This window comes from Drosophila melanogaster, chromosome 2L, assembly GCF_000001215.4.
Source record: "Drosophila melanogaster chromosome 2L".
NCBI lineage: Eukaryota > Metazoa > Arthropoda > Insecta > Diptera > Drosophilidae > Drosophila > Drosophila melanogaster.
This window is the reverse complement of record NT_033779.5, coordinates 13898783-13914374: the sequence shown is the minus strand read 5'-3', so window position 1 is coordinate 13914374 and position 15592 is coordinate 13898783. Positions and strand designations below refer to the sequence as shown.

General features: G+C 43.9%; 4 protein-coding genes across 9 annotated transcripts; 1 reads left to right on the top strand and 3 right to left on the bottom strand.

Annotated features, from left to right (window-relative positions):
• Window positions 1–1722: 1722 nt before the first annotated feature.
• On the bottom strand, window positions 1723–2292 carry Acyp (Acylphosphatase). 2 transcript variants are annotated; one of them, NM_001298987.1, is made up of 1 exon: window positions 1723–2292. In NM_001298987.1, the coding sequence occupies exon 1, from the start codon at window positions 2172–2174 to the stop codon at window positions 1812–1814; it is 363 nt and encodes a 120-aa protein (NP_001285916.1). In that variant the 5' UTR covers window positions 2175–2292; the 3' UTR covers window positions 1723–1811. The 2 variants fall into 2 exon arrangements, with proteins under 2 accessions (NP_001285916.1, NP_523563.1); NM_078839.3 differs by having other exon boundaries at window positions 1779–2292.
• Window positions 2293–2655: 363 nt separating this feature from the next.
• Window positions 2656–5042, bottom strand: Ance-2. The gene is made up of 4 exons (NM_176028.2): window positions 4715–5042; window positions 3712–4658; window positions 3099–3659; window positions 2656–3041 (listed from the first exon to the last, which is right to left on the bottom strand). The coding sequence occupies exons 1-4, from the start codon at window positions 4733–4735 to the stop codon at window positions 2735–2737; spliced, it is 1836 nt and encodes a 611-aa protein (NP_788042.1). The 5' UTR covers window positions 4736–5042; the 3' UTR covers window positions 2656–2734.
• Window positions 5043–5162: 120 nt separating this feature from the next.
• Window positions 5163–8730, bottom strand: Ance (Angiotensin converting enzyme). 3 transcript variants are annotated; one of them, NM_001298986.1, is made up of 7 exons: window positions 7871–7946; window positions 7203–7809; window positions 6413–6776; window positions 5785–6351; window positions 5587–5727; window positions 5347–5519; window positions 5163–5282 (listed from the first exon to the last, which is right to left on the bottom strand). In NM_001298986.1, the coding sequence occupies exons 2-7, from the start codon at window positions 7786–7788 to the stop codon at window positions 5266–5268; spliced, it is 1848 nt and encodes a 615-aa protein (NP_001285915.1). In that variant the 5' UTR covers window positions 7789–7809; window positions 7871–7946; the 3' UTR covers window positions 5163–5265. The 3 variants fall into 3 exon arrangements, with proteins under 3 accessions (NP_001285915.1, NP_477046.1, NP_723852.1); NM_057698.5 differs by lacking the exon at window positions 7871–7946 and adding an exon at window positions 8657–8730 and having other exon boundaries at window positions 5205–5282; NM_165070.3 differs by having other exon boundaries at window positions 5205–5282; window positions 7203–7941.
• A 983-nt stretch (window positions 8731–9713) lies between these two features.
• On the top strand, window positions 9714–15547 carry Smg5 (Smg5 nonsense mediated mRNA decay factor). Of its 3 annotated transcripts, none has more exons than NM_135841.5 (6): window positions 9714–9977; window positions 10444–10594; window positions 10658–12300; window positions 12394–13743; window positions 14074–14232; window positions 14312–14765. In NM_135841.5, the coding sequence occupies exons 2-6, from the start codon at window positions 10455–10457 to the stop codon at window positions 14551–14553; spliced, it is 3534 nt and encodes a 1177-aa protein (NP_609685.1). In that variant the 5' UTR covers window positions 9714–9977; window positions 10444–10454; the 3' UTR covers window positions 14554–14765. The 3 variants fall into 3 exon arrangements, with proteins under 3 accessions (NP_609685.1, NP_723851.1, NP_001285914.1); NM_165069.2 differs by having other exon boundaries at window positions 9899–10168; window positions 14312–15547; NM_001298985.1 differs by lacking the exon at window positions 9714–9977 and adding an exon at window positions 10167–10270 and having other exon boundaries at window positions 14312–15006.
• Window positions 15548–15592: the final 45 nt, after the last annotated feature.

Below are 15592 nucleotides of genomic sequence, written 5' to 3'. Positions count from 1 at the left end.
GCGACAAGCTCAACCGCATAATAATAGTCGGCTGTGGGAAAGTAAACGACATTTGAGCAAAATGCCCCAAGCTGCAGCTCACTCGAAATGAGTTAGAAGTCAAAACATCAGCTCAGATATTGAGAAAAACTAGGATACGCACGTCAAATTCCATAAATGTTTAACCCAAATTAAGTTGACTAACATCACAATCCTTAAGCCTTCTCTTAATACAGCTACTTTAAACAGCAATAAATTATGGAAGTATCTTGATCTTAGAGTATTTTAAACAGTTGACTTTTATGAATTCCATTTCATAGAACTAACTTATTTAATGTAAACAAATCAATGACCCAGCATAAGTAGATCCATACAACGTCATTGCCGTTTGTTTAGCTTAGAGCATCGATTAAGCTCGACTTGCATTAGACTAACACACTAGCATCCACCCGCATTTGTGGCGTTTTTATTGCTGCTCTTGACCCAGAGAAATGTGGCAAGTGTTTTGAGTCATACCGGCACGTACTGAAAACAGGTGTATCTAACGTGCTGCAGCAAATGCGTTCCACCTGTAGCTCCAACTAGCGAAGAGAGCAAATCACCGGTAAATGAGCAAAATTTAATGACTTCTGACGAGATGCTTTACATTTGTTTAACAACCCATTAAACTAATAGTTCCATATAAACCTAGTGAAATTATATATTTATATATTATTTATTATTATTATTTATTATTTATTATTATATATATATAAATTATTCTTATATAAATAGTTTGAGAACTAGTCATTAAACTTGAACTTTAAAATTCTAATTGGATGTACAGATCATTAGAATGCATGTGATGAAGATCTGAATTTGTACACCCTCGCTTGAGGAATTTCAATTTCTAGACACGATCTTGACCCGACGGCATGTGAAAATGTTGTGACTCATGTCAGGTGAAAATCGAGATGATATATGGGCAGGGAACTATCCCCAAAGATGTTAAATGGGGGGAGGGGAGCATGACTCTTCACCCCGATGAATCGAATGGCCTGGCACGCTGACTGATGCCTTGATTGTCAATCTGCTGACATACAAATGAGAATGCATATATATGGTATATATTATATATTAATGTGCTCGGGGAGAGGTGTGTGATTCAGGCTGTAATTAGATTGGGATCTGCAAAGTAGCTATCTGTCTCGGATATGAGCTCATAAATATTAGACACTTTATGATGTGGTTGGCTGATTCGGTTTTCTACCTGGAACTGTTACCTTATTTTTGGGCCAAAAGCTAATTAACAGTCAAGGTCGGCCAGGGTTTTATTACCACTTGGCTATGCCCAGAATATAGTACAAGTTCTGGACAGCTAAGAACCGTGGGAAAATAGCGGCAAGTGCCTGTAAATCATTAATTTACACGAGTGAATAGTTTATGACGCACACTAAGCACGTAGTGCAAATACGTTTTATTTTTATTTTCGCCAATAGTTATTTGCATGGTTTTAATAAGTGGCTATCGAGTGAAGAGCACAACGCGTCATTATAATCAAGTGCATTTTAATTACAGGGCGCGCTTATGTTTTGCATTTGGCTTAGATTATTTCCGCTTATTTTAAGTAAACAACACGTTAATCGTCATCAAGAAGACGCTGACTGATTGAGAACAAATGCAAGCCCAACGAACTGTGACTACATCCCAAACTCACTTCCCTCGGATTGGTAATTCAAGGATTTCAGAATAATATCGGATTTCCCAAGGACTATGCTGATTATTTTGCTCAATTCCCTTATGTACCAAGCACAATTTTTCACATTTAATTTTATTGTTCCGTCAAAAATCCGCTAATTGCTATCATGGTGGCTGGAACTACTGCCCAATCCTTCATGAACTGGGCGATTCTCGTGCGGATCGGGCTTGATATGAAAGTTGGCATAGCCATAGCGATCGCGCTCACGCTGAGAACTGAACTCCACCTTCTCGATGCTGGACAGCGGACTGCCCGTCGTCCTGAGCCACTCCTTCATCACATCCATCTCGGCCGGACGACCTTCGATGTAACCCTTCACGGTGCCCCTGCTGGAGTTCATGCACCAGCCGCGAAGACCCAGTGTCTTGGCCTTTCGCAGGGCGTGTCGCCGGAAGTTGACGCCCTGCACGCGGCCAAATACCTCGAATTCGCAGGAATGGACATTATGGGTCGCCATTGCGAAGAAGTCTCTACTGTCGTTTCCCAATATGGGGAAATTTTTGGGACTTTCGACGAAATCAAAAGGGATCCAAAATTGATTTATTCTATATTTTCGTTACGTTTCACATTTTGAACAAAAACGAAAAGTATATAACACAGGCTAGGCAAATTTAAAAAACATACACAAATTTATTACTAACGGCCAATTCCAATTTGACACTCATATGTAAATATGTAATTCTACATTTATTCTACATCTGTAAAAATATTCATTATTTGCCTTTTGATTGTGGCATACTTTTGGGTAGTTGAAACCAATTGATCCATAAATAGTTTTTATTACTAGAAAATAACTTTAAAATGTGTTTTATCTCATTTTTCTATCTAAGTCACGTCTACTTTATATTTAAGCATAGCATTACTTTTCCGATGATTAAATTCAAAGAGTTCATTTCCACACACAACTTTATGGTGGAAGTCTTATGAAAGACTGTGCTAAATACCCTTCCATTATTATGTTTTTATTTAAATAATTTACTAGTGATTAAATTTCCAAAATATCCCCTGCACCAAATCTTATGTCCAGCCCACTTCCAGGTTGTTTTCTTGATTCTGGTGCTGCAACCAGTCTTGCAGAGGTTGAAAGTAGGTGAGCAGTCCATCTATGCTGATCTCCGGCTCACCAAGAAGAACCTTTAGCACCTCCCTATAGTGAACCGAAGATCCCAGGGACATGGCGCGTTTCAGAATCTCTCCAATGCCTCGCTGATCGGATAAATCACACATGTCCAAGGGTTTCCTGGGATTGCCCATTTCAAACTGACCAGTTATGGTGCAAAAGTGTTTCAACAATTGGAACTGCAGAACAATGCTCAGGAAGTTGCTGAAAATCAACATAATTTAATATTCATATCTTCTAGTAAAGATTTAATATTTTTACCTGGCATACTGGTCATCTACCTCCATGAGAAGCTTAGCCGGCACATCGAACTGTTCATTGGTTCTTTTCGTTGGAGCAGCCGCTCCGGTATAAAGTTCTGTTAACCTCCAATAGGCCTCATTATCATCCGCCTTAATGTGTCCTGCCAGGACCTCGACTCTGTAGCGATCTAGTACATAGAAGACGGGTAGCAGGAACACAACCCTCAAGCCCTGAATATACAAGCGATTCAAACGTGCAGGCAGTTCCTTCCACTTGTTATCCCTTAGCATTCCCAGTTTTCTAAGGAATCGCGGTGAACTGGCTGCCATGGAGAAACATTTCCCGATGGCATCACTGAAATTGGGAAAGGGCTCCTCTTGGAGCAAAGTTGGTTGAATCGATGCAGCTCGATAGTATTGCAAATCCGACTGGGCCTCAAACATATTGAAGAAACGCTCCTCATCGTTCAGTGGACAGTAGGTGAAGTTCGTCCTTGGTAGAGCATAGTATCGCCAGGCTTTGTGCCAGCAGCGATCATCATCATCGGAGGACACTTTCTGGGCATATGTCCAAAGTGAGCTAAAATGATAAATATAATTAAAACTGTAATACATCTGATCAAATAACTTACTTCTCCAATTGCGGAAAACCCAGAGCTCTGAAGTACTCGGCCACATTCCAGAAAACTCTTTGAGTGGTACTCAATCCACGACGGTGCAGCTCCTGGGTAATATTGGCCAATCCGATCTCCGGCGACGGCAAATCCACATACCATTCCGCCTCAACCCGCCGGAAAGCATTTCCAATAAAGACCTCTGCCAAATGCTGGGGATAAGGTCTGTTTCTGGGCACCAAATGCTCCCCATGCATCTTCCTCAGTGATCCCCTGACATGGGCATGAAACTGAAGAAACAGCGGTCTCAAGCCATGCATTATCCTGTCTAGTAGATTCATGGTCTCCTGGCCTTTCAGTTCCAGGGATCGAAACCAATAGTCCTCGGCACGAGGATATCCATTCAGCTGGGCGGTCTTCTTGTACAGATCCATAAAGTCAACAAACTGAGATCTGGTGGCCAAGCCCGTGCGACTACGCCACTCGAACCAGTAATATTCGATCTCGTCTAGATCTCGGCTTCCTTGAACTATGGACTGAACCTCGGGTATGAGTCTTAGAGTGCAGTTCCCCGGCTGTTTGTAGGCACACAGCTTGACATTGTGGTAATTATCGCTCATGCTGGAGGCCAATGCGTAGACCAGCTTCAAATCTCTGCCACTGAGAGCCTCATAGCCCAATTGGGGTATTTTGTCGAGTAGTCTCCGCTGCCGGGAGTCACCCAATCCCAAACGCTTGAACTTGGCCTTGCGAGTCGTTAGGGTCCTCACATACTTCACAAGCTTATCATCGGTGACCTCGATCTCCAGGAGAGCCACCAAATCATTCGGGCCGCGCAGTTCATTCAACAACTGTGCCAATACAGCCTGATCGTAAATAACAGCCAGTTGCTGATTGGTTTCATTCAGAAATCTTTCCAATGTGGCATCAGGCTGAGATCCAGCCTGGGTTAATCCCACCAGGAGCTAAAACAGAAGGATCTTAGGGAATTGCGATTGATTACCCTATCAATTTGGCTCACCAAAACCGCAAATATCCACATATTCCCACACTTTCTACTAAACTCACTTTCGCAACTCAATTTATTAGCTCATTGAAATTCCCGACACTTTTGGTCAACGTTCTGCGCCGGCGCAGCTCTCGAAGTCAACTGACTTGGGCCGACGACAATCCATGAATCCATGGCCAGTGGAGTGAGTCTGGTGACCAACTGAGCGCCCAGTTGGCCATTTGTAATTATAATGTGTTCCACTTAGAAAATACAACTACGACTTCACTTGGCAATATCTACAACTTGTTTACTGAGACAATTATGTCCAGCACTTTGTTTTTGGATGGGGAATTTTATATATAATGAACATTTACTTACACAACCATAAAATTACCTGTTTCTATCATTTTAGAAGTTTAAGGTTTGTATAACAGGTAATAAACTATAATAATATTATATAAAAGTCTTAATATTCAAGCCCAAGTACTTTGTTATAAGGAAGTATAACATTTTTATAGTTAAGATATTGTTAAACTTTATTGAGCAATGAACTGTGTGTGAGAACACTAAAATCATTTGAATTATGATGAGACGCATTCTGAAATAAGAAAACACACATTTAGACACAGTTATCCTTCAATTTGAAGAAGGTGAAAACTTACTATTTGAAGTAGTCCAGCCAATGTGGACATTGTTCTTAATGTTCTCCGCCTCCAGCCAAACGCGCAGTGGCTCAAAGTATTCGGCGATGGCCTTTCCGGACATGATGCGCTCGCCGTTGAAGGCCTCCAGTGCATCGGGCCATGGCTTCGAGGCGCCCATGGACAGCATGTTGCTATAGGATTATCAAAAAACACAAACATATGTATTTAGGCAAATTTATATAAGTTCCCAAAACTTACTGGAAAGCAGCACCAGCTGCAGCACTTCCGTAGATATCGCAATTATCCAGAGGCAACTCCACATTGTCGGGATCATATTGGCCAGCCTTGATGCAGGCGGACTTGTAGAACTGGAACTGAATGATGAAGGAGACCAAGTATCTGCAAGAAATCACCAAAATAAATCAGATATTCTCGAGTAAGCTAGCAGGTACCCACCTCAGATACTCGACATCGGCGGAAATGTGATACTTGGCCGGGGCATCAAAGTCCTTTTCGCTTCGCACAACTGGCGGCTCAATGCCGGAGTACTCGTCCCTCAACTTCCAGAAGGCACAGTTCCAGTTGGCCTTGTCGACTTCACCGCGGAACAGCGACCAGCGATACTTGTCCATGGTGAAGGCGAAGGGCAGGAAAACGATCTTATCCAGGGCGGTGAGGAAGAGCTGGTTGATGCGAGCCTCGTCATCGCGCACATAATCCTTCAACAGGCCAATCTTCTCGAGATGTTTGGGTGTCGATACGGACAGGGAGAGCACATCACCGACAGCTTCGTGGAAACCGGGATTGGCACCAGTGCGATAGACGAAGGGTTGGTGTTGATACTGCAGGAAATACTGAATGTGTCCCAGTTCGTGATGAACGGTGAAGAGCTGATCCTGTGTAACCCGGGTGCACTGCTTGATGCGCACATCGTCGGTGAGATAAAAGTCCCAGGCGCTGGCATGGCAAACCAGATCACGACCATCGGTGGGCTTCTCAATGATCGACTTGTCCCAGAAGTCCCTTGAAATTCACACAAATTAATAGATCGACATTTAATTAATCGTATATTTGTAGTACTTACTGTGGCAGCTTGGTAAGATTCATAGACGTGAAGAAGTCGTCGCCCATTTGGAACATTTTGAGTGGCGTGTAGCCCTGCTTTTCCATCTCAGCGCTCACATCCACCAGAGGCTTCTCCGGAAAGGGGGATACGATGTCCGCAATCTCTGACCACTGCTGTGCCCACATGTTGCCCAATAGGTGCATGGGAATGGGTCCTGTCTCGGAGACCACCGCGTCACCATAGTGTTTCCTCAGGCGGAAACGCACATAGCCATGGATCTGCTGGTAAAGCGGACGAATATCCGCGAAGATGTCCTCCAGCTGCTGCTCGAAGGTGTCGTCCTCGTACTCATCCAACCAGGCCTCGGCACCAGAAGTAAAGTCTGGAAGCAAAAAATTACGTTTTTATATTATAAACAAGTACTTTACACTTCACTTTTAACAATTTAATTTGTATTTATCATAATTATATTAATTACTAAAATGACAAATAGCACTGAAATTATAACGTTCTGCTGCCTAAAATTTCATTAACTTGAATCTAATCTACAAAAGCTATTTTTTGCTAAGCTAATGGATTTTGTGACAAATTGCACTTTACGTAGGTAAAAACTCACGTCTCTTGTTATATAGTAGGAAAAATATTTTAAAAATATTTTATTTTTTATTATAGTATCTTTTTATCCCTATTTATCCTTGCTTAAGATTTTCTACTGAATAAACAGATTTCTGAAACATCTTTTGTGATTGAAAGACTTATTCAATCGCCTCAATAAATCATTTAAAATTGCAATAATGTTTCTACTTACTATTCAGTTTGGCTGCCTTGGTGTTGAGCTCCACGTAGCGTTCGAATTGAGATCGCACGGCGGTTCCGGCCTTGTCGTAGAACTCGCGCCAGTAGTAGGCGAGCTCCTCGTGGTCACGGCTCTTGCTGATGACCTCCTCGATCTCCGGGTCGAGGGCTAGGTCGCACTTGGTGCTATCCTTGTAGTCGCACACCTTGACCTTGGCGAAATTCGACTCCATGGCGGAGAGTGTGTCCAGCAGTTCGGCATAGTCGTCTTCAGGTAGAGCAGCATAGCCCAGTTTGGTTAGAGCCTTGAACTGGCGCTTGAGATCCTCCGATTGGTACGAGCGCCATTGGAACTTGGTGGTATCACTGGCCACCTCCTTCATGAACTTGGCCAACTCGGCGGATATCTCATTCTTTTTCTTTTCGTTCTCGTCGGTGATGTTGGAGCCATAGGCCCAGGCAGCTTCGGTTTCCACGTTGGTTCGCTTGGCCAGCTCCTTGTTCAGATTCTCCAGATACTCCTTGGCCTGTATCTCCTCCTTGACCAGCGCTTGGGTTACCGCCAAAGTAGCCAGCAGGGCTAGCAGAAACAGTCTCATGTTGATCAACTACTTTCGCGCCTGGAAAATATAGTAAGCATTTTGTTTTTTTTTTTTTTTTTTTTGAATTTCGATTACACACGATCCAGTTCTGCTTTATGTTGTTATGTCAACTCGATGACGTATCTGATGAGGAGAACGCTCTCGCGTAATTGATTAAAATGTCGCATTTTCGGATGACTCTGGGGTCAGATCGAAACGCTTTATACTATACTATATATCAGTATGTATCTCAAGTGATTGCCCACAATATTGATAATACTCTGGAAGTCACTTCAACTGAACAAACCGACCAATAAGATAAGATACTCGTTATGGTTGGTTCGATCTGTTACAAAATCAATTTTCAGAAGAGAGTACTTTCAGGTAATCAATTATATGTTCTTTTGCTTAACAAACTACGACTTTTATTTTATCTAACATCTATATGGACAGAAACGATCGTAAGTGCAACCTAAGCAAATAACAGTCGCTTTTGGTACACAGTATTAAATAAACTAACAATTTATGGTCATAGATCGTAAATAACATCGATTAGATCGACTAACCACCGCAGAAGTGTTTCAGATATTTCTTGAATTTACGACCATGTCCACCGAAATGACTGTGAAAAACACAATAGATCCGTGGTGTGTACTACACGATTTTGATAAGATTATCAAGGGATTATAGTGACTGGTAAAATTGAACATTTATAGTAAATATTAAAAAAGGCACTAATCGCGAAACAGTTCGCCAAGTAATTATGTCATAAAAGTAATTGTTAACTACCCCAATTAAAGGCTACTAAAGGCTATTTGAAAATCCGTTAATTGCCCTAAAGCGAATGACTTGTTTCAAGTTCTCAAAATTCGAAAGAGAAACTTACGTTCTGTCCGGCGATATTTCCCAACCAATCGAACGTGACCGGTTCGCCAGCGGTCTGAACTAAAACTGAGAACGCTCGAGTAAGATTGTGCGAGTTTTATAGCCAAGAGCAGAGGAACTGCCCGAGAATCGGCCGGCAATAATGCACTGAGAAAAAATCGAATATGCATGCAATATGTTCATGGCTGATCTGGAAACACACTTGTTTGCTTTATTTTGTTCACTATTTCCCTAAACCCAATTTGTTCTGATATTGAAATCTCTGGAGACATACGAGCAAACGATAATGAAATATAAATATATTTAAACTATAAAAAATAAGTAATAAGCTATGAATCATATAAAACTTCTCGGCATTTTTTTTAGAGTGACTTGGGCTATCTGCCCCTCGACGTGCCCAACGCTAATCGAGTGACCAAACGACTTAATGTCGCCGAGAGAAATGGTCGATAAACTCGAGCATTATTTATTTTTAATGCGAGATCGGCTTAGTCGCGTCTGATGTTTCCAATCCGTCTGGGGTTCTCGGCCAGGTAGGCGCGAAGATAAGCCGATGTTTGGAAGATCATTAATATGCCTGACACATTTCCTCACATTTGGCAAATATTATTGAAGACGCAACGAAAAAAAGACTAAGTCAATAAAAGGTGATAAAACTTGTGATGAAAATAAACTAATGGGCACTTATCTCCCTTTGGGTACAGAAAAAAACATAAGTTGGTGGCCATTGCTCCTTTCACACATTTTATTTATTTGCTAAATATTGCATTTTTTACTTTTTTATTTCTTTCGTTTATATGTGACCCAAATAAAGCACCAAAATTCAAGCAAGAGAATTAATATTGTCAATATTTAAGTATAAGAGGAATTAATTTTGATTCTATTTTATTGCCATTGTAAATTACAGACAAAACTTATACCCTTTTTACATTCGAAATGTAAAATGTCGAGTAATTCGAATAACCCGCCGATGAGACAACAATCGATACCTACAGCGATACCGACAGCGAGTTTTCCAGCACTGAAAAGACTGAGGCGAAACAGCTCTGCATGATGCTATTTAGGCATTGAAATCAACAAATTTACACTAAATGCGACCAATTTTACCTAACACATTCCACATATTGTTGCCTGCTATTTAGCAGCCATTGTTCCAGCCCTTCTGAATTACCCGCCAAAGAAAAAAATCGAACATTGCATGAGCATTGCGGACTGCGCAGTCTGACCGTGCATGCGCCATCTTGTTGTTTAACAAAGGAAGAGCGAAAACGTGAAATTTGCAGAACGACACACCAAACAGAGCAACTAAATCCGCATAAAAGGTAATGCAAATCGCGCAGGTAAACAGTTGATGGACGTCATTTGATTCTACCTGAGCGCTGCTGGCAAAAGTGCATCCAAATAACGCAGCGCAGCAGCGCATCGCATAGTTTTTTTTCGCAATCGCAATTGCTGCAGTATCGAAAATACCAGAGCAGAGAAAAGCAAAAAGGCAAAAGCAAAAAGTATCTGTGTGTGTGTTCAATTGATTATTCAATAAAACGAAACTACGCAATGCGCATGTGTTTGTGTGCGTCACCAGTTGAAACAAAAACAATACAATAACAACAATAAAGTACGCTATTTTATTTCGAAAAACAATTCGTCAGCAGAAAAACGAAAGTCAAGGAACAGCTGGAACATTCAACTATCTAGTGGGTGTTTACTGTATCTCCTCAGTTGGCAGCTGTGTTTACTGTAGCTTTTCAGAACTCTCATATGATATGCTTGGTAATTTGTATGTTTCAGTACCTCGAACAATGGAGGTGACATTCAGCTCGGGCGGATCATCGAACGCCTCCAGCGAGTGCGCCATAGACGGCGGCACGAATCGCTGTCGCGGCTTGGAGCCCAACAATGGAACCTGCATCCTCAGCCAGGAGGTAAAGGATCTTTACAGGTAAGGTGTTAAAGTGAGTGTTACAGGTGGATTACTATAAATCGCATCAAATCGTCCATACAGATCCCTCTACACCGCCTCCAAGCAACTGGACGATGCCAAGAGGAATGTGCAGTCGGTGGGACAGCTGTTCCAGCACGAAATCGAAGAGAAACGCTCGCTCCTAGTGCAGCTGTGCAAGCAGATCATCTTCAAGGACTACCAGTCGGTGGGCAAGAAGGTGCGCGAGGTGATGTGGCGACGTGGATACTACGAGTTCATTGCCTTCGTGAAGAAGAACTGGCACAAGCAGTGCCAGGATGCGGCCACGGCCCAAGAGAACATGCAAAAGCTGGAGCGATTCCTCTGCGCTGGCATCTTCAACTACAAACGATTGTCGGCACGCATGGAAGAGATCTATGATCTGGATCTAAAGTATTTGATTGATTTCTCCATAATCAGTGATGGCTACATAAGCGACATGATCGGAGACACCATGGAGTCATCGCACTCGGGCACCCACGCGGTGGACAAGAGTCTGGAGGCCGTGTCCTTTGCACTCGACACCATACACTCATCGCTGCTCAGTCTGGGCGATCTTCATCGCTACTTTCTAGACTTTCGCATCGACAGCAAACTAAGCATAAGCAAGGAGCAGGTGGCCAAGTATTATCTGGAGGCCTTCAAGCTTAATCCGGCCATTGGCATGGCCCAGAACCAGTTGGGTACACTGCACTACGGACAGAATCATGACCTGGACTCCACTTACCACTACTTGTACTCCCTTGTGTGCATCATACCATTCGAACTAAGCGAAAATAATCTTAACAAGCTGTTCGCCAAGCACACCGAATACCTAGAGCGTATGGATCCAGAAAAACTAGACTTCAACATCGAGGACTTCTTTGCCCGTTTCTATCTGATTGTGGACATATTTTTCTTCGACAAGGAAGTGCCGGACTTTAACGCTCTGTGCCACTGTGTGCTGATTGATCTACGCAAGATCCTGTGCTCCCAGCAGCTGCGCGTTCCGGAGCCAAGCATCTTCAAGATTGTCTCCATTCTGTTCTTCTGTCTGTCCAAGCTTAAGATGATCAACTCACCAAAGGTTTACTCGCTGCACGCCTTTCTGGTTGCTGCCTGTTCCGATCTGATGGACGCCTGCATCGTCAGCATCGAGCAGACAATCCTGGCTCGCGCCCAAGACAACGAGCGCTTCCAGGCGGAGTACGAGGAACGCTTTCAGGAGTTCGATACTGTGGTGCGCAAGTCCCGGAATGAGTACAAGAACTGGCTAGCTGCAGTAGGCGAATGTGAGCGCAAGGACAAGAAGTTGATGCCACGCCCGCACTCTCTAAAGGATTGCAGTTCGGATTCGCGGGACAGCCAGCACTCTGGCGAGGAGGCAAAGACCCAGGAGGCTGCTGACGGCGACAAGATCGGTGAGGCCGTTTCCACGCGCTCCAGTGACGAGGCCAAGGAGTCCGACCTTAAGACCCCGCTCTCCTGCAAGAGCAAGCGACGGGGAATGCGTCTACGCCGCCGACGCCGCAAGATCGCCCAGTCGGACGACAGCTCCTGCTATGACAGCGAAAGCGAACTGGACACAGACTTTTACAGCGACGAGGAGGATTACACAGATCTAAGTTCTAACTTTGACACCGATTTCAGCGACATTGATGCAGCTGATCCTGGGGAGCCATGCGGCGAAGAGCGCTATGCAGCAGGTGAGTCTTTGAAACCCAATTTCCATCTAAGCAAAAGGCTTAAGTTGGAAAACCTTTTTACACTTTTTTCTAAAATCTTACAAATCCTAACAGCTAATTACAGCAAAAAGGAGCGCAAAGCTGGCGGCGGCGGCGGAGGAGGAGTCGGTGGCGTGGTGTACTCCGACAACGAAGACGTTGTTATTGAGGAGGAGAAAATCGTGTATCCCAACGAAGTAGAGCGCAGATCCAACTCACAGGAGGCGGACTCTGAGGAGTTGCTGCGCAGCTTTGAGGTACTGCAGCTGAACTTTAAGAGCGCAGAGGATGCTCAAAGCAAGCCGGTGGCACCTCCGCCCGTCAGCTTTTCAGAGCCACCAAAGAAGCTGGTTTATCGCAACAAGTACACCAAGATCAATCCCAACATAGTCATTGACTGTCTGCACAATGAACCGACCATTAGAGCCCTGAAAATGCTTTTTGACTGGCTGCGAATCAACCCAGAGATTCTCATCGGCTGCTACCACTCGAATCCGGAGTTTGTGCACAAGATCATGAAGCTTCTCAACTACTGCAACATCGACATCTTCACCAGGAAGGTTTACTTCGAGCGCGACCTTCTGACCACTGCCAACGTGCGTGATTCTCTGGTCGAGTTATTCGATGTGCGCGCCAACGTTCCGCTCACCGAGGACTTTGCTTTCAAGAACTTTGACATCTTCCAGAGCACCCAGATTACACTGGACTGGGAGACCATTATCCGGGAGCGTGTCACTCCCCAGGAAGAGTCCATTCTCCGTATTTTCAAAATGGTCGACTTTGGCTTTTTCATTTGCAAGCAGAAGAAGTTTAACTACAGATTCTGCGTCAAGACGCGTCGTTTCACCGAGACCCAAAAGAAGAAACAGCGCGAGGAGAAGAAGGGAGGCGGATCACGTCGCCGCGAGCGTCGTACCGCTCCGAAGACCAACCGAACAAAGCGGAACGAAGGACGCACACGTCGCTACTCCGATCGCAAGAACGGCATCGTCCGCAAGAGCTACACCAGTAACGAGGAAAAGGACACCGTGGAGGAGTGCCGCAAGATGCCACGCAAGGGTTACCTAAGGAATCGCAATGCCGAGAAGGCGGCTGCTGTTATAACCAGTGCCACGGGAACCTCTGTCGCCGGCGGAACCTCCGCCTCCACAACCACAAACAGTGTCATCGAGAAACTGAATTTGCAGTCCAGCTCGGGGGCCGACGAAGAGCGCTCGGAGGCCAAGTCGAAGAAGTGTGAGCTCATGGGCAAGCTGTGGCTGCAAAACGAGGTGGAGACTTTGGAGGAGGAGCTGCGGGACAGTCCCGCTCATGTGGTGATGTCCCCATTTGTGGTGGTCGATTCGAAGGCATTGACCGAATACAATGGCATAGTCAAGTCGCTGGTGAGGACCAAGAAGTGCATTGTCCTCATTCCAAATGCAGGTGAGTGCGCATACCTCCGCGTGGGTTGATAACAAAGTGGAAAGTAACAATGACATAGAATGACGACTTTAGAACTTCAAAATTTAAATAATCTATACAATCTCATATCAACAAGCTTATTACTTTGTGGTATTCCCTGAAATCCAGTGAGCTTTTATAGTAGAACAGATTAGATTCTTAACACTTCTGATATGACGGTAGCTCATTTGATTTGCCTGTTGTTTTCTTTCCAATTGTTTTTATAGTAAAGTGTATTTACAATTAAGAATGTACTTAACCTGTACCCAAGGAGAAAGACCCCATGCTAATCTATTATCATTTCTCATTTAGTGCTCAATGAGTTGGATGACTTGAAGAAACGCAGCGAGAATGTGCGCCATGTCATCCGTTGGCTGGAGCAGGAGTTTAAACAGGGCAATAGGCACTTGCGTGCCCAGCGCGATAACGAAAGTCAGCCGCTATCCCTGCTGAAGATATCACGCAAGATGGGTGAGTTTAGCAAATATTTATCGCACGAGAATTAGCCAGCTAATGGTGTTGTGTTGTTTTTTTTTATTGCTACTTATAGATCGTGACGCCTCAGTTTTCCTTCAAATTGCCCAGTTCTGCAATCACTTGGTGGCCAACCATGCCGATCCGCACGTCAGCGAACTGCAGAAGAGCGTCGTCACGTACTTGTCCGGCGATAATTTGCACGAGAAGAACCGCCAGCAACAGAACTTCAGCTACACCGGCATCCTTGACTCGATACCCGTACGCTATGCCCAAATCCAGAGCTTCTACGCAAAATTTAAGGCCAACAAAAAATGAACGGGCCCAAGTGGAGCGGCAACGGTAGCGGGCGCTAAGGCGGCAAAGGCAACTGCAGACCAAATGCAATGCGAGCTAAAAAGGGTGCGAGCGTGTTCTCTCTGTACAACCACAAATCGACATGGAGTTCCAAAGTTAACGATGGCCGTGGACGACGGCAAAACCAAACCAGCAATCGCTGCTGCAGCTTCGGTTGTGGCCGTGTTTTCCCCAAAAAAAAACTGAAACTGAAACTGTTACCATCAGCCGGAGCAAGATTCCGCCAGCCTAGCCTGTGCAGCAGCAGCATTGCGAATTTGCTTGTTGTGTTTAGACCAAACTAAAACAAAATACCAATCAAAATCGTTCACTTTCAACTCGATGGCTACAATGATGACGACCTCCCAGCAAATGTTAAGTGGACAATGGCAAACGCACAATCATCAACAAAAATTCTTAAGAGAAAAAAATCGTAAAAAAAAAATATCAATCAATCGAACAACTTTTCAAGATAACGACAGGCATGACCTGAGCGGTTCACGGACAGAAGATCTTCGTGGAACAGTTGGGAGAGCGGAATGACGGCGACCAGGACGGATCGACCTTCTAATCGGTTATTTGCTTGATGTACCATGTCGTATTCAAGATTTCGCATTTCCTGTGTCGGGCTGGACTATGGATCCAAAAACTCTTGATCTTTCCTGCAGTTGTGTTTCGTTCTCGGTTTTGCAGACAGAGTTTATTTAAATTTTCACGCTTCTGACTAGGCAATCCGCGTGATCCTCTTCGCAAGAACAAAGTATATGGTATACATATATATATATATAAAACTTACATTTTAATGCAGTCCCTAAAAACTCTCTCTTGTGGTTCACCAATGCAATTTCCCATTACAAAATAAAGGAAAGTGCCGCACATATGTCAACAAAATTCTACGTCATTCTAAATGTTTCCAAAATTGAAAGTTATGTTACATTTTGTTTGAATAATAAAGCGCCCAACCACAAAAAAATGTTGTTTTATTATGGTTTTCATTAAAACAGCTTTTGGTTGACATATC